The sequence below is a fragment of the Neovison vison genome, chromosome 12, assembly GCF_020171115.1.
Source record: "Neovison vison isolate M4711 chromosome 12, ASM_NN_V1, whole genome shotgun sequence".
In the NCBI taxonomy this organism is placed as follows: Eukaryota; Metazoa; Chordata; class Mammalia; order Carnivora; family Mustelidae; genus Neogale; species Neogale vison.
The window spans coordinates 53,994,490-54,017,343 of record NC_058102.1 but is presented as its reverse complement, the minus strand read 5'-3'; the positions used below and the strand labels follow the sequence as shown (position 1 = coordinate 54,017,343).

Sequence of the window (22,854 nt, the reverse complement as noted above, 5' to 3'; positions counted from 1 at the left end):
CAGAACGCTGGTGAGAATTGGCCCGAAAATGCTTCGGGTGCCACAGGTCTGCAGGGCCGCCCTGCAGACCCATCATACCCATTTTACTGGTGAAAAAAGCAGATTAAAAAAAAAAAAAAAAGTTAAACAAAATACTAAAGTCAATCAGTGACAGAAACAGGAGTGACCAGACGAATAAGAAGATTCTGCAAATAGGAATTTCTGAGAGAGATTTTTTTTCCTCCTATGCGATTCTAGTCCCCTACCTTGGGTTATTTCCTCTCTTCAAAATAAATAAATAAAGAAATAAATAAGATATATCAGGTGAAGAGCTTCTAAGTATTTTGTGGGTTCAATTGCTTTTCTTCTAAATGAAATTATGTATGAAATTCCTACATATAATACAATCAAAATCAAGGGCACCTGGCTGGCTCAGGCAGTAGAACATGTAACTCTTGATCTTAGGGTCCTGAGTTCAAGTCCCATTGCTGGTCATGAGACTTGAACTAGTTAAACAACAACCACAAGCAAAATCAGAGATACTCTGGTTGTATCAATACTGGGGCAGTCTAGAGATTTCCCCATTTGCCCTCCCCTGTATCACACTTTGCTGTATCTTTCTCCCTATTAAAGAAGATGAGTTCAAGGGTACAGGAGAAAGTGAAAAAACAGTCAATGCAGACATGTTTGACTAAAACATGAATGCCCAGTGTAGCAATGTAATTACATGTAGCAAATGTACATTACAATGTAGCAATGTAAAAGTAAACACAATGGAGAAAGAAGAGCCACCATGTGTGGAAGAGAGAGGGACAATGCCACAGTCATCACAAATGAATAAACACAGAAAAAAACCTTCCCACTTGAAAATGATACCCACTGCCCTTTGTTTTCCTCTGCTCTCCAAAGGAAATTTAAAGACAGCTTGGCTGTGATTCAGAACTAGAAATTAGAATTGCCAGTAGTTTGGTTCTTATAATTGCTTGTTTTCTATCCCCAACCTCCAATTAGACACAACTCTGGAGCACTGTAGTAGACATTGGACCCAGAATACCCATAGAGACAGAATCCCTGTCTTTTTGGAGTTTATAAACTGGATAAGACAATAGAATTGGATAATTTTAGGCTATAATATATGAAGGGAAATGTATATATTTTGCACATATATTATTACTTTCAAAGGTTTTTAATTATTTATACATTGACCAATGAGTATTTAATGCTAATGCACCATGAATCAGAAGCTAGTGTAGGTTCTTGAGATAGTTCTGTGAACAAGACAAACAAAATTCTTTATTCATGGAGCTTACAGACCTGTGAATAGGGGGAGAATAATTATAAACAGATGAATGATTTTCAAATAGCATGAAGTGCTTTGAAAAAAAAAAAAGTAAATAACAATTTGACTCAGATTGATGGGAGGACTCCCTGGATGTATTCTGCTTCAGACTGAGGAATCAGGGAAGGCTGCCCAGAGAAAATGATGTTTGAAAAGAGAACTGATTGTGCAGAAGAATCCCACATGCAAAGTTCTGAAGGCAAAGCACGTAGCCAAAGTGGAAGGGCCAAGTCTCTCAGACAGGAGCAAATCGGTGTATTTGAGTGATAAAAAAAAAAAAAAAAAAAAAAAAAAAAGACCAGTAAGGCTGGAGAGGAGAAGTGAGTTGGGGGAGACAAACCATGAGAGACTGTGGGCTCTGAGAAACAAACTGAGGGTTTTGGAGGGGAAGGAGTGGGAGATTGGGTGAGCCTGGTGGTGAGTATTAAGGAGAGCACGTATTGCATGGAACACTGGGTGTAGTGCATAAACAATGAATTCTGGGACCCTGAAAAGAAAAAGAATAAATAAATAAATATTTTTTTTAAAAAGTTAGTCTTTTTTTTTTTTAATCATCAGCATTATTTAACAATGCCAATCATCAAATATTCCCTGAAAATACCTTTTGCTGTCCTTGGTTTTGAATCATTTTTGCTATTATTATTAAGTTTTATAACTCTGTTTATCTATTTATGTACACTGCCCATTCTCCTTATTGTAGGATTGTGATTAGAGGAAGAGATTCCTAGAAAATTAAAGTTATCATACAAAATTCACCCAATGGATTGATAGTAGAAAGCCAGTTTCTTATTATTGCCTGGAAGGTGCTTGCCTCATTTCTGTTCTGTTAACAGGCTGACCTTTTTTCCTTGAACCAGATAAGCAATCTGTGAAAAATCCCCTGTTTTGCAAAGACTGCATTATAGAACAGGGAGGCTGATGGATGTTGAAATTAAGATCCACATGACTACTTTGCAAGGTATCTACAAAAAGTTAGCAAAACTTTCATGGCAGGTTAAGTGAGGGGGAGAAACTCACTTATTTACTCTCCCTTGAACTATTCCTTATTTTTTTTTTTTTTAGATTTTTATTTATTTATTTGACAGACAGAGATCACAAGTAGGCAGAGAGGCAGGCAGAGAGAGAGAGGAGGAAGCAGGCTTCCTGATGAGCAGAGAGCCCAATGTGGGACTTGATCCCAGGACTCTGGGATCATGACCTGAGACGAAGGAAGAGGCTTTAACCCACTGAGCCACCAGGCGCCCCTGAGCTCTTCCATTTTGATATGTGTTAGAAAGAACCTCAGAGCTCTTGGCTGTATGTCCATCCAAACTTCTGCACTAACAGACTTGACATCATCTGGCCCCTTAATATCCCTCGGATGATATTGAAACCCTGCCCCCTCACCCCCCCAACCCCCGTCCCCTGAAATGCTTGCCTGAGAAAGCTCAGTGCTTCCAGGAAAATTTACTGTTTGTTCCAGTCAAAACTTGGTGATGGACAGGCCTCTAATTCCCTCTTAGAGCAGTTACCTTAGAAATCTTGCAACTGTAATTCTTTTCTCTGACCTTTGAAAAGTAATTGAAGCTATTTCTTCAAGGAACTGAGAGCCATCTCTCTGAAATGCAAACATCCAGGGAGTTAAGAAAGAGGACTCTCATTCTCCCTGTCCCTGTGGGAGCATAAAGATCTCATTTCACCAGGAGCACCATCTTGCTTTGACATGTATGGCTGCCACCATCATAAAGACCGGAGAAGTTTATTTCTCTCCGAGATAAGCACCAACTAACAAATCTTCACATGAATTAAGACTCCTTAATACCGGGACGCCTGGGTGGCTCGGTTGGTTGGACGACTGCCTTCGGCTCAGGGCGTGATCCTGGAGTCCCCGGATCGAGTCCCGCATCAGACTCCCCGCTCCATGGGGAGTCTGCTTCGCTCTCTGACCTTCTCCTCGCTCGTGCTCTCTCTCACTGTCTCTCTCTCTCAAATAAATAAATAAAATCTTAAAAAAAAAAAAAAAAGACTCCTTAATACCACCCAGTGTCTCTCGTTTTGCATGCCTTTAAAAAGAAAGTCTTTAATACTTTGTTTTGGAGAAGTTGAGTTCCTTCATGCTGGTCCCTCTTCTTCACTGTAATTGTATTACTGAATGAAATCTGTCCTCACTGCTTTAATGAGTGTCTGGGTTTGTTTCAGATGTCTCCTTCATTCTGCTTGCTTCATAGTCTTGTAAGTGGATTGAGTACCTTTCTGGTTTCCAATCAAGATCAGTGTTTTCCATATGTCATTAATTTGGGTATTTTGCATAATATTTTCGTCCCAGAATTCTCCATAAGTTGTCACACTCATTTTTTCTTATCTCTCTAGGGGATTTGTTCCAAGATCCCCCATGGAGGCCTGCCCCAAGGACAGTACTGAATCTTACATATACACTGTTTTTTTTTTTTTTTTTCTTCTTCTTGTACATAAGTACCATGTGATAGGCCTTGTGAGGTAGGTTTAGGCTGCTACTGACTTTCTGATGATACATCAGGAGGATCATCTTCTTTGTGACCGCAGTTGCCTGGGGGTAATTGAAACCATGCAAAGCAAAAACCACAATTAAATGGGGGGACTATGTACTTATAAGTGTATGAAAAGATCATGCATTTTGCAACAAAAGTGCGCTTTGGTTTGAGTTTTTGCTCCAATATTTTTATTAGCTTCTTAAAAGTGGGTAAGGGACTAAAATTTCTATATCTCATTGTTTTCATTTGAAAATTAAATAAAGGGGCACCTGGGTGACTCAATGAACTAAGCTTCTGCCTTTGGCTCAGGTCATGAACTTGGGGTCCTGGCATCAGGCTCAGTGACAAGTCTGCTTCTCCCTCTCCCTCGGTGATCTCTCTCTCTCAAACTATAAATAAATAAACCCTTTAAAAAATAAAATAAATATATACCATATGGACTTATTGGAAAATTGAGATTGAGTGAGAAAATATGAGCAATAGGTGTACCTAGCTCAGAGTAATTTTCAATAAATAATTACTACTTTGAATTATCAATCCCTGACAGATTCTAAAGAAATTTGTTTCTCCTCTCTGTTGTTACAATGCCTCCTTATGGCATCCTTTACATATTTGTCTGTAGGTTTCCTCTATTACACAATGAGCTTCTTCACAGATATCTTTTATCCCTATATCCTCAGCTCCTCAGCTCTGCCATTTCAAAAGATGGGCATTTGATAAATGTTTAGTGGATGAGCAAGTACATGAACAAATGAATGCATGTATGAATTCACGTTTTATTTTTCTTATATTTGGTCTGAAACAAAGATTTGTCTATTGTGCTGCCTTATAGTTTTCTTAAGACTCCTCCGTCTTAGAAACAAAATCTAAAGTTACAAATGGGAACTTATCACAGCATAGTTTTCATTTCTTGCCTTTGGCTATATCTGGTTGGACTACTTACTTGAACTCAACTTGTTAAAACTCAGTAAATGCCTACCCCACATGATTTGACCCATACATCCTCTTTTGTCCACAGACAGTTGTCTTTAGAAAAGAAAAGGAGAACTCTCAAATGCTGTGTCAATTCAGGAACTCAGTAGAACAATGGAATCCCATGCTGAGGTAGAAAATTTGGATGAAGATGGTTACACTCAATTAGACTTCCACTCTCAAGGCATCACTGGGAGACGTGTGGTGTTAGAGAAAGGTATCTTTTCTTTCTACCTTCAATGTTCTTGTTCTCATCAATGAAAACACTTACATGGAGAAAATTTGAGAGATTTATGATATGTAGGCTGAAAACCTTTGAAAAGATTTTCAGAATTCACTGAAGATATTTTGAAATATCTTTCTTCATTACAAGCATTTGGTGACTATCAGTATTTAAATTAATTATTATCATAGCAGAAAATACAATTTCTTGGGTGTCTGGGTGGCTCAGTCAGTTAAGTTTCTGCCTTTGGCTCAGGTCATGATCCCAGGGTCCTGGGATTGAGTCTCTCTCTGCTTCTCTCTCTCTCTCTCTCTCATGAATAAATAAAATCTAAGAAAAAAAAAGAACATAAAATTTCTCTTTTCTGTAGAAATAGACCCTTCAGCAGTAAGAAACAGTAAATAAGTGTGATGAAATGCAAAGATGTAAGAATTCCAATAGGAGTGACTTGTTGCTTTATGGTAGCAAGGAGTAACTCATAGAATGGAAGTCATGGAAACTTAAAGAAATATATGTGAACAACACCAGGATATTGGAGATAAGAAAGAGAAGAATGAAAAGAGAGGAGATAGGTGAGGAAAGAAACAGATTTGTGATTTTGTGGTAAAGGCCAAAGGGACTTCAGAAGTCATAGGGTTTGGAATCACAAAATGTGTTTTTTGAGGTAAGACACTGATTTGGATGTTTTTCTTAATCAAATTGGAGTCTTTTGTATACTAGTGAAGGAAAATATATATGCTGGATTAATAGATTCCATTTGCAGAACATGAGTCTTAAACATAATAGAAAAGGAATAAAATACGGAGAAAGGCATTACAAGCTCTTTCCTTTAATAGAATGAGCCATGAGTCATGGCTCTCCTATTTGACAATTCTCTGAAATGCTTGTAATGCTTATTCTCAAAGGGAGAACTATATCCTTGGTGCAATGGTATTAACATAAAATGAGTTCCCTATTATCAGGAGAAAGATTATTCCTACGTCTTGACATGAGAATTTGCTCTCTTCTGCTTTGTGGTAACCCACATTGCACAATCATTTTCCCTTTACCACGTATGCAATTCTTTTCTTGCTCAACCAGTTGAGGAGGACTAGAAAAACTGGATGATGCAAGAGGTAGGGAGGCAGATGTATATTTCTATGTATTTGTTGACAAATAGTGAGTTATGTATAATGTGCTAGTAGCCTCTAGACTAGGTGCTTTTATGTGTTAGCTCATTTGGTTCCCACAACAAAACTCTGGAGTATTAATACCTCAGTTTTTCACAAAGAGAAATGAATAAACAGAGAGAGTAATTTACCCCAGGCTGTGCAATAAATAAGTGAAAAGAGAAAGTTGTCCTCAGTAACCAGAGCTATCTTCTATTTTTTTAGAAGACAGTCAGCTGTCTTCTATAAAAATGAGTGGGATTTCAGAAACTCTGGTAATGTCAGGACCATCAGTGTGAACCTGAAATTAAGAGTGTACAGATATCAGGGCACTGTGTTGAAATTGCAGTTCCAGAGCTTAAGGAGGTATGCCAAATGTAAGGAAAAATTCAGATAATCCTAGGTGACTGGATTATCTGTATGTCAGTGATTAGTAATTCACTTTAGAATTTTCCAGATTTTGATGCACTGTAAAACTGAAGTTCTCTATGATTTATCATATTTCTTCATTTTGATTTCTCTTCCCTCTCTTTTCTTAGTAACTTGTGCTACATCTCCTCATTGGCGTTCCATTGCTCTGACTTTGGGAATCCTATGCTTGCTAAAACTGGTCATAGCTGTGCTCTTGGGTACCATGGGTGAGTATTGGTGAGGGAGATCAACAACAACAACAACTATAACAGACATTCGATAAGCATTTATTATGTGTCAGATACTCTTAAGAGCTTGACATACAGAATCTGTATATTACCCTGATTGAATCAGTGCTACACATTCTCATTTTACTTATAAGAGAAATGAGAGGTGGGGGAGGTGCATTTTATTTTTTAGGGCCATAAACTAGTTAGTGGTAAGACCATGATTAGACTGAAAAAATGCATATTCTTTTTTCTTTTCCCCCTTTCTCTTCCTCCCCCTCCTACCCCTCCTCCCCCTTTCCCTCCTCTTCCTCCTCCTCCTCCCCCTCCTTCTCCTGGTGGAGAGATCCCAGTGTGAGTGGGAAAGGGAAGGAGGGAAAAAGATTCTGGAGCAGGCTCCATACTCATTACAGAGCCTGACACAGGGCTCCATCTGATGACCCTGAGATCATGATCTGAGCTGAAATTAAGAGTCTGAGGCTTAACCAACTGAAGCACTTAGGCACTCCTAAAAAATGCATACTCTTAACTATATTGCTCTATTGAATAGCTTTTCCTTGAATAGCTTGTTTTAAAGGTGTGAAATTCCCAAGATATGTTAATGGTAGTAAACCAGGGGAAGTGAAGAAGGAAGTACATAAGGTGCTTATCTTCTTAATGAAATAAATTCCCTAATAAGACTATAAACTATTTATGAATCTCATGATCTAAGGAAATTATTTTATACCTAATCTTTAATCTAAACTCTTCTGAATAATACCAGGGATTACCTGAGGAACTTACTAAATAGATACTTTGTGATGGGTGAAAGAATTCCTTTAGATTTTGTATCTTACATGTTCTATTGTCAATAAGATATTATTGTGCCGTTGGAGTCTCCTCAAGAAGCTCTCATTTTTAAATAACAGAAGAAAGATAGAAGATATATTACTATTTCAAATCTATCATGGGTCTAGTTGATGGTATTTCATGTGCCTCTTGCTTTCTCTTTCATATTCTTTCTTTATCTGCTTTGTTTTTCTTCTCATTTTTACTACACCTTCATGGAAGTAATTTTTTTTTCCATCTATTTATCTATTATCTATTCTATAACATATCACTTATCTATCTCTCTATCTACTATCTATTTTTACCTCTCAATCAGCAATGTGTTATCTGTTTATTGTTAATAAGAATATACCCCTTTGTATTCCAACAAAAATATGGATCTTGGAATTATAATTTCAAATAATAGTAGAATGACTTTTCTTTTTTCTGTCACTATAATCGTTGTTGGTATATGAAGCTATTTGGAAATCCAATTCAGGGAGCAACCCATTGAAGAATGATACCTTTCCATCAAGAAATAAAGAGAACCACAGTCTACCCTCACAATCATCTTTAGAAGACCACGTGACTCCTACCAAGTCTCTCCGAACCACAGGCAAGGACAGGGTTAAAAGATGAATGGAATACTTAATCCAGGAAGGTTAATAACTGGGGCTAAGACCTGGAGCAGGGTGGGTAAAGACAATACTTTTATAGGCAAGAATTGCGTATTCTTGAAAGCACACATAAGTATTACCTCAGTATATAGTATGTCCCTGTCATATATGCAATAAAGTCATATAAATATCCTATGCATTTGGCCAACCATTTTTAAGTTGGATTTTTTTTTTCAAATCAGCAACAAATATATCACTCTCTACATAATTAGACCCATATGAGGCTCTATAATTTGATGCAAAGAAAAGAAATATGTTCTCCCCCCTTGAGAAATGACATTTTAAAGTAACAGAGATAGAATAGGAAATTGGATGTCAGAAAGGAAGAAAGGGAGAGGAAAGGAAAGAAGGGAAAATGTGCCAAGAAATAAGAATTGTATGTGAGTTAAACATACACAAAAGACATAGACCTAATAGATATAGTCCTGAAAACTCTAGTTATATTTGTTTTTCTTTGATCATACAATTTCATTAATTTTATTGCAACTTCATATAAAGGACCTTTTTATTCTCATTGTATCAAAATTGAGTACAACAATATTTTTATTTCAATTTTCCATCTCTGGACCCATACTTTCTCACTATTTATATCAAGTAAAAATAGAAAGTAGATATATTCTGTAATGTGAACAATTGCTCTTATATGTTTTTCATTTGGAAAATTGCATTCTTAAATGGATCTCACAACTCTAAAATAAGTTAACATGAAGTGTCTGTGTATCTTGAAGATTGATTTTGAACTGATTTACTTTAAAAATTATCATGAGGAAAGGGAGTTCTGGACTGAAGGTGAAAGAATGGAGGAGAGGCCAAGAAGGAAAGGAGGGTGGACTGTCTAAAACTGTTTATGGTTAATTCATTTTTAAATTTTAAATGAATGAGGGGATTTCAATGTGGTCTCTTCTATAAAAATCACATCCCTATTGTTATGAACTGTTATGAACCTCATTTTATTTACATTTTATTTCCAGGAGATTTTTCCAGCTCTTGTCCTCCTAATTGGATCATACATAAGAACAACTGTTATCTATTTAGCACATCATTAACTTCCTGGAATAGAAGTAAAAGTCAGTGTTCTCAACTATACTCTAACCTCCTGAAGATAGACAGTGCAGAAGAACTGGTGAGTGTGGACTTCAGTTATAATTATCTGTAGTCAATATTGAGCAGAAAAATACATAATTCCAGGTAAAGATAATTTTTCCTAAGAGAGGGCACCTGGGTGGCATAGTCACTTAAGTGTCTGCCTTCTGCTCAGGTCATGATCCCAAGGTCCTGGGATGGAGCCTCACATCTGGCTCCCTGCTCAGTGAGGAGTTATCCCCCCTCTTTGCCCCTCCCCCTGCTGATGCTCTCTATCTCTAGCACTCTCTCTCTGTCTCTCTCAAATAAATAAATAAAATATTTTTAAAAATTTCCCTAAGAGAAAGTCACACTTAATATCCTCCATAATTAAAACAGCATGTATTAAATGGGTAAAATATATGGTTTTTTAATTAATTCAAAAAATAAATACTTTCACGGCTTGCATGGAGCACTGGGTGTGGTGAAATAATAATGAATACTGTTTTTCTGAAAATAAAAAAATTGGAAAAAGAAAAAAATAAATAAATAAATACTTTCACTTTATTTTTTTAAAGGTTTTATTTGTTTTATTTTAGAGAGAGAGTGTGTGTGCATGAGGCAGAGAGTGGGGCAGAAGCAAAGAGAGTGTCTCAAGAAGATTCTGTACTGAGCACAGAGCCTGATGCAGGTCTTGATCTCATGACCCTGAGATATGGACCTGAGCCAAAACCAAGAGTTGGACGCTTATCCAACTGCACCACCCATGGGCCCCAATGTGTTTTACTTTAAAACAAATCTATCCAAACACACTACAAGTTGCATGACTATGACAATCAGGCCACTACTCATTTTTGTGGGTTTGGATTTCAATTCTTAAATTTGGTTGAGTAAAATAGAAAATTCTCCCCCTTGTCATCATTATTATCAAGGGAAAAAGTAGCAATAATAATATACATTTATAAATCATTTACTCCTTGCAAGATACTGGGAAAGGCAAAGAGGTTTAAAAAGTAACCTTGCTAATTCAATGCTTACATAGTTTCTAAGAAGAAAGAAACAAGTCAACAGTTGCTAATAGTTAAATATCTGCTTTTGGCAATCAATGACATAGGAATCCAGAGAGAGATGTCCAGATACATAAAGTTTTACAGAAAAAATGAGAGTTATAATGCATCTTGAATGAAGGGTAGAATTCACTTGGGCTAGGAAAAGGCATTAATAGTCAGAAAACACTCTACACTGTAAATCTAAACACTCTGTAACTCCTACATTTACTTTCATTTCCTTTCAACTTCTGTGTTTCCATCCTGTGTTACCCAACAGTCGTAGTTCGCATGAAAATGAACGGAAGTAGAACGTGGCAAAGAAAAGGAATGATACTGGAAGTCTGTCTGGCTTTTCCATGTTCCCGTTGTTTGTCAAATGTTAGCATTAAACCTCAAATTACTTACTCATAGAACATGCAGTGGAACGGAGTTATTTTTATATTTTTATCTAACTCTGCAAAGCATTTCTTGACAAAAGTGTTACCAAATTCATATATTCAATTGGAGAAGATAGTGGCCTCTTTTCCATGAAAATGGCCTCGGGGGTCTGTCATTCATGGGTCTTGTCAAGCAGGTTGCATGGAGGCATTATAATTTTGACATTATAGGTCTCTTTTTTATTGGAAAACTAAACAATAATGACTTTGAAGAAATGAAATATACTTTTTGAGACACTCAAAGACAATCAATAATTGGTACTTCTCTTTCAGTTGATGCCAGTGTATGCCTGCGTTCTTCACCAAGGCGATTCAATCTGTTGTCTCTTTCAATGTCTGTGAGAGTCTCTCTCCATTTTTTTGACTCTATCATCTCTGTCTGTCTCACTCTCTCCATGACTCTTTGACATGTATTTATATTTGTGTTTTCCTACAGGAATTTATAGTAAAGCACATGTCTTCTCAACCTGATAATTCATTCTGGATAGGACTTTCTCGCCATCAGACTGAAGGACCATGGCTCTGGGAGGATGGCTCAGTGTTCTCTTCTAACTTGTAAGTACCTGAAGGACAATACTTCATACCCTTTCTCAGAAGGATAAGAGCATGCCAAGCAGTTAAGGACCTGATCTGTGGGCCACTTATGAGAATGAGAGAAAGAGAAATGGTGATAGAGAGAAAAAGAGTGAATCAGGAAAAAAAAAAGAAAGAAAGAATCAAAGAAAGAAAGAAGGAAAGAAAGAAAGAAAGAAAGAAAGAAAGGAAGGAAGGAAGAAAGAGAAAGAAAGGAAGAAAGAAAGAAAGAAAACAAGGTAGAGGAGAACCTTCCAGTCAAAATGAGTTGAGTGGTCATCTAGTGCAGCACAAATGTTCCTCAGCTTTCTTACAAGGGGCACACCTGGCACCTGTCTGAAGTAGTTCAGTTAGAAGTCATCACTGTTAGTGTAAAATTGTGGTGAAGAGCATGGGCTTTGGAGTCAGTTCTCAGCTTGAGACAATGATTGGCCCACTCTCTGTGTGAAACTGAATAAGTTGCTTGACCTACCTGAGCCCCTCTTTCCTCATCTGTAAACAAGAATAAAAATAAAACCTTTTTATTAGGATTTTAAGATAAAGGAGATAAAAGTCAAATCACTTAGCATAGCATCCAATACCTAGTAAATTTGTGACACGTTACTATTAATTTTGAAAGCAACCATATTTCAGACTCTATAAATTTATTTTAAACACATTTCTCATTTACATTATAAATTCTCCCTTACTGTGTGTGGATCAGCTAGGGTTCCTTAGAGAAGAAGATCTGTACAGATCTATTGGTTCTGAAGACCCCTGACTGATCCACACAATGAGGAATAACTGATACATGGAGATTTCTCTTTCTTTCTTCTTTTTTTTTTTTAAAGATTTTATTTATTTATTTATTTGACAGACAAGAGATCACAAGTAGGCAGAGAGGCAGATAGAGAGAGAGGAAGGGAAGCAGGTACCCTGCTGAGCAGAGCCCGATGTGGGACTCGATCCCAGGACCCTGAGATCATGACCTGAGCTGAAGGAAGCGGCTTAACCCACTGAGCCACCCAGGCACCCTACATGGAGATTTCTTATGAGGAAATGGCTCACAAGATTATGGAAGCTAAGAATCTTCCATATGGAAGCTTTCAGATGGAAGCTAATAACCTGCCATTTGCAAGCTGGTACCCAGGATAGCCTGGGGCTATAAAGTCCCTTCAAGCATGAGGGGCTGGGAACCAGGGAAGCTCATGATGTAAAACTCAGGGCTCAGGTAGAAAGAAAAAAGATGAACTACACTGACATGCTTCAGTTCACACAGTGAGGCAGGAAAAGACAAAGTCTTCCTCCTGAGGACTTTTTTGTTCTATTTAAGCCCTCAGTGGATTGGATAATACCCACCCACACGGGGTGGGCAGTCTACTTTCCTATGTCCACTGATTCAAAGGCTAATTTCACCCAGAAACACCCTCAAGATATAACTAGAAATAATGTGGAATCTGGGTGTGGCTAGTCAAGTTAACACAGAAAATTAACCATAGCAAAATATTGAGGTCCTCCTCATTGTAATTGTAAATTACAATATGCAAATGTCTGTTTTTTTGTTCATTTGTTTGTTTTCCCATTATTCTCAATAGGTTTATTTTCCAACTCAATTTCTCTCTTCAAAAAAAGAATTTTAGGTTTTGTTGATTCTTTCTCGCTTTCCTCTGTGTCCTTTAAAAAAATATATTTATTTCCATTCTCATATTTATTACTTTTTCCCATTCAATTTCTTTGTGTTTTATTTGCTATTCTCTTTCTAATTTCTTTTATTTCTAATTTCTAATTTCTTTTTCTAAAGTATGTTTATTTAAGGCCATAATTTCAATGTATTTTTATTATTATCATACTTTTTAATTTCCATTGTGAGTTGTTCTTTGACATATGAGTTCCTTCCAAATGCACTTCCTTCTTTTTTTTTTTTTAAGATTTTATTTATTTATTTGACAGAGATTATAAGTAGGCAAAGAGGCAGGCAGAGAGAGGGGGAAACAGGCTCCCCGCTGAGCAGAGAGCCCCATGTGGGGCTCAATCCCAGGACTCTGAGATCATGACCTGAGCGGAAGGCAGGCAGAGGCTTTAACCCGCTGAGCCACCCAGGTGCCCCCCAAATGCACTTCTTAATTTATAAATATCTCTGTGTTTATAATTGTCCCTTTGCTTCAGGTCGGAGAACATAGTACATGTGATTCCAATCCTTTGACTTTTATCTGCTTCTTCCTTCCTTGCTGAGAAAAGTGGATTAAAATCTCCCACTGTGACTCTACTTACAATTCTGTAACGATTTTGTTTGGCTGATGGTGTACTATTAGGCACATACAGATTTAGAATTTTTATACTGTACAGTACACAGACCATTCAAAGTACTTTTCCTTGTCTTTCTTCTCTTTGAAATGTTTAATAATTTTATGACTCCATTTTTTCTTACAGTAATTTAGAATTTACTCTTACTAATTTTTGAAGTTGCTCTAAATATTATAACACATATTCTTCACTCATCAAAGTCTAATAGTAATTGTTTTATAATGTTCTTCCTGGGCAATTTAAAAATATATTAGAATATTTCTTTACTCTCTTTCCTCCCTCCCCAATTTACATATTATTATTTTTGTGTACTTTAATGCTTTCACATCTTTTCCCACATTTTAAATCTCTACATTTGGCACCTTACAGCTGCTGGTCTTTTATCATCACTGTAGGTCTGAACTGAAGTCGAGCCCTGTCAAGAAGGATTAGTGTTTGCTTCTGCCAGTCAATGAAAGGCACCACAAACCCGAGAGTACTAAAACACTCTGCCTGTTTTTGTTGTTGTTGTTGTTTTGTTTTGTTTTAAATACACTGGTATTATGGATTCAAATAGAAGACCTGTAAGTACCAGCTTGTGGTTCAGCTTCTCAGGGGATGTAATTTTTTTCTCCCATCCTCCACTTGGGGGCAAGATTGAGACAGGCACGTCTCATGGTTCCTCTTTTCTGGTTGTAATTTTAGTTTTCATTTACTCCTACACAAGAATTGTCCTTTGTTCTGCAGGGTTTTCTACTAAATTCCATTCTGGATGAATTTATTTCACAGTATTAGTTAAATAAATGATCTCTTCACAATTGATGGCACCTCAGATTCAGTAAAAATATAGTCCTAGAAAACAGTAGATACATAGATTTATATACAATTCATCTAGATTTTCCCACATATTTATGATTTGCATTAGTTCTTATTTATTTCTGTCTCTCCTACCTTCCATTTCAACCATTTTCCTTAAACCTGAAGAATACTCTCTACTATTTCCTTTAGAGTTTAGTTCTGTATCTAATACTATTTTTTTTAAAGATTTCATTTATTTATTTGACAGAGAGACAGATCACAAGTAGGCAGAGAGGCAGGCAGAGAGAGAGAGAGAGAGAGAGAGAGGGAAGCAGGTTCCCTGCTGAGCCGAGAGTCCGATGCAGGGCTCGATCCCAGGACCCTGGGACCATGACCTGAGCCGAAGACAGAGGCCCCAACCCACTGAGCCACCCAGGCGCCCCTCTAATACTATTTTTATTTCAACTTTTCTTTGATGATAAAATTGGAAATATGTAGTTTGTTTCTCCCATCACTCAAAGATGTTTTTCTAATGCCTTCCCATTTTTTATTACTATTTTTGAAAGGTCAGATGTTTGAAGGTAATATATGTTTTAAATCTGGTGCCTTTTTTCAGCTTTGGAAAATTCTCAGCCAGATTGCTTCAGATGTTGCTTCTATCCTATCTTTCTTCCCTTCTGGGATTCCAGTTATATACATTATAGACCCATTCACAACATTTTGTCTGTCTTGTTTGCTTAATCCTTCATCCTTTTTTCTTTATATATTTACTTCTCATTTATCTTCCATTTCACAATTTTTTTCTCATCTGTGACTAATTTGGTGTTAAAAGCCTTCATTAAGTTTTTAATTTTGTTTAGTGGATTTTTTCAGTTCTATAACTGAAACTTGGCTCTTTGTCAGGTCTACTTTGTCACTATTTATAATTTCTAGCTTTCTTCCAACATTCTTGAATTTATCTTTTAACTCCTAGAATATCCTGAATTTAGCTGTTTAAACATTTGTGTTTGGTAATTCCAATGCCTTATACTCATGTATGTCTGTTTGTATTGTTTTACTCCTATTTTTTGTTCATGTTGATTTTTCTTATATGTCTGATTATTTTGTTACTATTTTTTAAATTTTACTTCCAGTACAATTAACGTGTAGTGTTATATTAGTTTCAGGTGTGCAATATTGTGATTCATTAATTCTATGCATTATTCACTGCTCCTCATGATAAAGTAAACTCTTTAATCCCAATCACCTATATTACCTTTTTGCAACTCACATTCTCTCTAGTAACCATTTGTGCTCTATAGTTAAGAGTCTGTTTTTTGGTTTGTCTCTTTAGCTCCATCCATGCCATTGCAAATGTCAAGATTTCATTCTTTTTATGACTAAATAATATTCCACTATATATCCTCTTCTTGATCCATATAAATATATGTCCTCTTCTTTATCTATTCATCTATTGTTGGCCACTTAGGCTGCTTCCATAATTTGACTCCTGTAGGTAAAACTCCACTAAACATAGGAGTGCATGTGTCCCTTTGAATTAGTACTTTCATATTCTTTAAGTAAATAACTGTAGTGTGATTCCTGGATCTTAGTGTAGTTCTATTTTTAATTTTTTGAGAAACTCCATTCTATTTTCCACAGTGGCTGCACCAGTTGTATTCCTACCAACAGTGTAAAAAGGTTCCTTTTTTCTCCACATCTTCAACGCTTGTTTCCTGAATTTTATATTTTAGCCATTCTGACAGGTATGAGGTTATAGCTCACTGTGGTTTTGATTTGGATTTTCCTGATGATGAGAGTTATTGAGCATCTTTTCATGTGCCTGTTGGCCATCTGAATATCTTCCTTGGAGAAATGTCTGCTCATGTCTTCTTCCCATTTTTTAATTGGATTGTTGTTTTTATGCCTGATTATTTTTGATAGTGTGCTTAACATTATATCTTAAATGTTTGTAGATTTTAAATTTACAGAGTGGCTTTTTATTTGCTTCTGGTAGGCATTATTTGAGGGTGAATAATACAAATTCCTAGTATGATCACATTTTGATTTTTAACTATTTCACTTCCACCAGCCCAAGCACAGTGAATTTACTAACAATCTTAACAAAGTATGTGTCCTACTTTTTAAATAGCATTTGTTTGTCTTTGGGTTTTCTTTTGCTATTTAAACATATGACTAGTGGACACTTTCTAAAATCACAAAAATGGACCCAAATTGACACTTTGATATGTTACAATGCTTTGGTTTCCTGGTGGCAGTAACTTAATGTAGCTCTGTCCATACTCAAAAAAACTCTTCAACATCAAGGAAAGTTTTGGAGAACACCAGTCAAAATTCTCTCTGAGGCCTGAATCAAAGTTGTCTCACACTTTTAGCCTAGCCATTTCTACAAAAGAATTCTCTCGATCCTCCAGTCCCAGGGCCTCTTTAGAGCTAGATACACAAGATGAAGAGTACTAGTCTATAGCCTTTACAGTGAAGCTCAGCGTTACCTTTTAAGTTTGACTAATTATCACGGCTCCTTCAGGAGACTGAAGAGCAAATAGAACAGAGTCATACTCTCACTTACCCAGGATAATGATCATAATTGTCTATCACTGTACTGTAATAGAATTCTATCTTCAGAATGCATTAAAATATATAATGCTGAAAAATATATATATAATGCTGTTTTCCCTGTCTTTAAATGGCCTTGATATCTATGATTCTTCATTTATTTTTTTCCCAAGATTTTATTTATTTAGTTGAGAGAAAGAGAGTATGAGAGAGGGAGATCACAAGCAGGGGGGAGGGGTAGAGGAAGAAATAGACTTCCCCACTGAATAGGGAGCCCAAAGTGAGACTTAATCCCAGGACCCTGGGATCATGACCTGAGCTGAAGGCAGATACTTAAATGACTGGTTGAAAGAAAAAGAACTGTAACCTAAGTATATCTATCAAATAAAACAACAAGTTCATGAAATTATCTTTGTGTATATTTAGTGAGTAGACCAAGCAGAAGAGTTATTATTGAGAAGAATCTAGAACTAGATGAAGAATCATAGGGGTGCCTGGGTGGCTCAGTCATTTAAGTATCTGCCTTCAGCTCAGGTCATGATCCCAGGGTCCTGGGATTAAGTCTCACTTTGGGCTCCCTATTCAGTGGGGAAGTCTGTCTATAGAATAGTAAATGTTGGGGCGCCTGGGTGGCTCAGTGGGTTAAGCCGCTGCCTTCGGCTCAGTTCATGATCTCAGGGTCCTGGGATCGAGTCCCGCATCTGGCTCTCTGTTCGGCAGGGAGCCTGCTTCCCTCTCTCTCTCTCTGCCTGCCTCTCCGTCTACTTGTGATTTCTCTCTGTCAAATAAATAAATAAAATCTTAAAAAAAAAATAGAATAGTAAATGTTTTTTTTTATTTGTGAGAAGCTTTATTTAATTTTATGTGACTAACAGTATTTTTCTTAACAAATTTTTGAGTCATTTTTATGTCTTAATAATAAAGGCTCTTCTGTTCCCATTTGAGAACTAATGCAACCTAAGTTCAAATTTCCTTTTCCAATAACATAACCACTTAGGAAATTTTTTCAACAATATCCTTGCCCATATCCTTGCTAATTTATTTTATCATTGTGTACATAGTAGATAGTATTTCTTATATTTGTTCTAATTGCTTTATTATACTTTAACAGGTTTCAAATCAGAAGCACAGAAACCCAAGAAAGCTCATCTCACAGCTGTGTGTGGATTCACCTGTCAATAATTTATGATCAACTTTGTAGTGTGCCCTCATACAGTATTTGTGAGAAGAAGTTGTCAATAAAATGATTGGGGTGTCACTGTGGAAGACCAGAGAGAAGTATGTAAAATAATAAGAAGGGCAGAAAACAAAACAGAAAAGAGATATTTGAGGTCAAAATAACAGCTAAAAATATCAAGAGAGCTCAGCCAACTTTAATCTTAGATGAGAATGGAGAAGCTATAATTCTGCACTTGCCAAATGAATTGAAAGACCAGTATTAGGTTCTAGTTAATACAGCCCTAGAAATGGAGTCAGGTCAGCTGAACTTATATCTTTTGATTTAATATTAACATGGAATTTGCCATAAATCCTTGGTGTTTCAATAAGATAATTATTTCTGGGTCTACTAGGGTTGCTTTTTGTCCTTAAAAATTGTCCTTGGAGTACATATGTTGTGTTTCCATGACGTGTTTCTCCATCTCTAATAGTGTATCAGACGCAGGTAGAAGGAAGGATGTATCTCTGAACAGCAAAAGGAAATGAAAAAAATATCTTCACTACAATCAGAGTTATTTTATTATTTTGATCATCAATATGGCTATGATAAAAAATTTATGAAAAGAACCAAGAAACTCCATCTCTTTTTTATCCTCACATAGCTCAGGAAATATGTCTGCCCCATATCCAAGTAGGATCTTGTATAATGTGAAATAGTTACAAAAAAGTATTCTCCTTTGTAAATACTATTAATCAAAAAAGATCTGGTAATGAATATAGAACAACAACAACAACAAAAACAATAATCCAGGGGGCCTGGGTGGCTCAGTTGGTTGAGCATCCAACTCTATATTTCACCTTGGGTGGTGATTTCAGGATCTGAAATTGAGCCCTGTGTCAAGCTCCACACTCAGCTCAGAGTCTGCTTAAGATGCTCTCTCTTCCTCTCTATCTGTCCCTCTACCTGCTCATGCATGATAAAATCTTTTAAAAAAACAACAATCCTATCACTGAGGTATTAACATTCTGGAAGGCAAAACCTGTCTTACTATTTTTTTATGATTACTGCTTTGCAGTTTTTATAAATTTTTCAGTAATTACCATTAGAGGGTATTATTGGAACATGTTTTCTTAAGTGATAATTTGTCTTTTTCTTATTTTCTCTTAAATTTTCCCCCGGTCCTGTTTTTATTTCCAAAGAGGACTTCCATATTATTGGAGAGGGAGTTACATCCTTCCTATGGTTATTAACATGTGAATGGAAATTACATCAAGTTGTTATGTGAATTTCACTGTAATAAAGAAATGATAATCAAAGAAACTTTGGCTTCCAAATGTTGTGTGTAGTAAACATTATGGCAATATGCCTTCTCCTCATAAGAAAATAATGGTGAACTTGGCACTTGGGAAGAGGTAGTTTAGTAATAGTTTTATGTTGAAGAATAAATTTGGGATCTTAAGTATTTAAAAATTGAAAAGAAGACACAGACCTTTTTGATGAAGATTCCTAATGCTTTTTAATATACACACGTGTATTGTCATGACATGAAAAGACATGTGGAAAAGGCAAAGATAATTTGAGAGTTAAATTAAGGTATAAGGCAAGATTTTGAAGAGATATCACGTCTTTCAATTTTGTTTTTGGATTGATCAGTTCCTCCTGGGTTCTTAGGATGGCGTGAATGATTTGAGAAGTCATAATGATCAAAAATAATTCTGGATGAGGGATTTCCAGCTGTACTTAGAACAGACAACAATATTTGTTTTTTAAATATTTATGATTTAAAGATAAAAATGTGACTATTACAAAATGATGGTATAACGTAAGATGCTCTAGGTTGTCCATGCATATTACACCTGACTTGTTAATACCTGTTTATACCACAGTTTACATGGCCATGTACATGGGAATGAACAGGAAACATCCTTTTTTCCAAGGGACAGAAAAGGGAAAATAGCTACTAGCCGAACTTCTGTCTAAAGGGTAAAAGGCTGAGTAACAATCATGCTAGAGGAAACACTTACTGGAGGACCACCATCTTCTCTGGCCTGAAGTATTGCAGTAATTTTCAAAGTAATCTCCCAGTGTCCACCTTTGTCCTCCTAAGCTAATTTTTTAAAAATAGTGGAGTGATTCTTTTAAATTTAAAACAAATCATGTCAGCCCTCTACTCAAAATCCCCTTGACTTCCCACGTACCTCAGAGTAAAACCAAATATAGATAAATTGAAATGAAAAGGAAGAGACCTTTTCAGTTGTCTGTGGGCCACTCTTTTGACCTAATCTACTTTTCTCCTCTTTGTTCATTCCATCTGGTTTCTCTCTTGTTTCATAATGACCTGCATGCTTCCACCTCAGGGCCTTTGAGCTTTCTGTTCTCTTCACCTGAATGATTTTTACCCTAGATACTGCAGGACCTGTTCTTTCACTTCTTTAAAGTCTCTGCATATAGAGCATTTTCTTAATGAGGCTGAGTCTGACTACCATATTTATAATTACTGACCCTCCTTTTTGTATATTCTTTTTCTTTACTTTTAAGATTTATCTATTTATTTTAGAGAGGGGAGGCAGAGGGAGAGAGCATCTCAAGCAGACTTCCCAGTGAGTCTAGAGCCTGATGCAGGGCTCAATCTTACAACTGTGTGATCATGACCGAAGCCTAAATCTAGTCAGTCACCCAGATACCCGAGCCACCCAGGTGCCCCTCCTTTTTGTATATTCTTAATCTCCCATACCTTCCTCATATATTCATACGTCTTATTATACTCTCACATGCTCTATTATTCACTTACTATCTTTCATGTTATCTGGCTTCTTCCATAAAATATAGGATCTAAAAGACAGAAAGTTTTGTTTTACACTGATGCATCCTAGAATCTGAGAATAGTACCTGAAATAAAGTAGGTGTTCTGGGCGCCTGGGTGGCTCAGTGGGTTGGGCCGCTGCCTTCGGCTCAGGTCATGATCTCAGGGTCCTGGGATGGAGTCCTGCATCTGGCTCTCTGCTCAGCAGGGAGCCTGCTTCCCTCTCTCTCTCTCTGCCTGCCTCTCCATCTACTTGTGATTTCTCTCTGTCAAATAAATAAATAAAATCTTTAAAAAAAAAAGCAAGTGTTCTGTCAAAAGATATTTTTGTCATTGTTAAAAAAAATAAGTGTTTAAGGACGAGTAGGAAAAATATTAGTGTAAGTTATTTGGTGAAAAGTATCAAGGATCTACTTGAATCAATGATGTTAGTTTTAATTGCTTTTCATGAGAATCATCATCGTCAGCACCCTCTAAATGTATTCTTTCAGGCCCCAGCTGTTGCAATTTCTGATATTTGATCTTCTCTCTCCTATCTCCTATGTGTTTCACTTACCTCTTCCTTCAAGTTTTTTTTTTTTTAACTGTCTTATCTCCTGTAACATTTTCTAATACAACAATCCAATGCAAATTACCAAATAATTTTTTATTCACTACTTTTTACAAGGCCTGATGCAAAAGAAACGTCTCTTTGGGTTTGTTTTATTTAGAATGACCTGATAAACAATACATAGTTTGAGACATATAATAAATCAACAATATGTGCTTCTTAATCCACCCCTCCTGGGTCTGCATGTTCCCACCCAAGCATCTTCTCCATGTCTTTTTATTTGGTATGCTTGATTTAGCGAAGCTAATAACCAAAACATGGGAAAGTATTGATGAAATAATACAATTATATTTTACTGATTCAAGAAGGATTTTTGGACATTATCTAAAACAGTCTTTTCATTTCCTTCTCAGTTTGGGAAATTTAGGTAAAAACTATTACCTGCTTTCCTGGAGTCACATGTAACATCACGTGTAGTTAGCAATAATTCTAAAAGTCCTGACTTCCAGTTAAATGTGTAATTTGTTCATGACCATGGTCTACAAAATGTTAAATTGAGTTCATACACTGTAAGAGGACAGATCATTGAATTGACAATAGAAGAACACTTTAAAAAAAATCCAGCGTAGTTAACATACACTGTCCCATTAGTTTCCGGTGACAGTGCTTCTACACTTCCACACATTACTCAGTGCTCATCGGATAATCTTAATCCCTCTTAATCCCCTTTAAAGTCTTAATCCCCTTTACCTATCACCCCACCTCCCCTCTGGTAACCATTTGTTTATTCTCTGTAGTTAAGAATCTCTTTTCTGGTTTGTCTCTTTTTTTCTCTGATCATTGTTTTTTCCCTTACATTCCACATATGAATGAAATCATACGGTATTTGTCTTTTTCTGTCTGTTTTATTTCACTTAGAATTATACTCTTTAGCTCTACCATATCATTGTAACTGGCAAGATTTCATTCTTTTTTAATGGCTGAATAATACTCATTCATATATATATATATATATATATATATATATGAGATATATATGTATCTCTATTCATCTATCAATGGGTACAGTGGCTGCACTGATTGCATTCCCACCAACAGGACAAGAAGTTTCCTTTTTCTCCGCATCCTTGTCAACACTTGCTGTTTCTTGATTTTGGGATTTTAGCCATTCTGGCAGGTGTGAGATGATAGCTCACTATGGTTTTGATGTGCATCTCCCTGATGATGAGAGTGATTGTGCATCTTTTCATGTGTCTGTTGGCCATCTGAATGTCTTCCTTGGAGAAATGTCTGTTCATGTCTTCTGCTCACTGCCCAGGGTCCGGAAAAGTGT

General features: G+C 36.4%; 1 protein-coding gene across 2 annotated transcripts; it reads left to right on the top strand.

The window, feature by feature from the left end:
* The first annotated feature begins 4,862 nt into the window (after positions 1-4,862).
* CLEC7A (C-type lectin domain containing 7A) lies at positions 4,863-18,728 on the top strand. Of its 2 annotated transcripts, XM_044227120.1 has the most exons (6): positions 4,863-4,996; positions 6,690-6,788; positions 8,074-8,211; positions 9,244-9,395; positions 11,257-11,375; positions 18,121-18,728. In XM_044227120.1, exons 1-6 carry the CDS (start codon positions 4,894-4,896, stop codon positions 18,254-18,256), a joined length of 747 nt encoding a protein of 248 aa, XP_044083055.1. In that variant the 5' UTR covers positions 4,863-4,893; the 3' UTR covers positions 18,257-18,728. The 2 variants fall into 2 exon arrangements, with proteins under 2 accessions (XP_044083055.1, XP_044083057.1); XM_044227122.1 differs by lacking the exon at positions 11,257-11,375.
* The last annotated feature ends 4,126 nt before the right edge of the window (positions 18,729-22,854 follow it).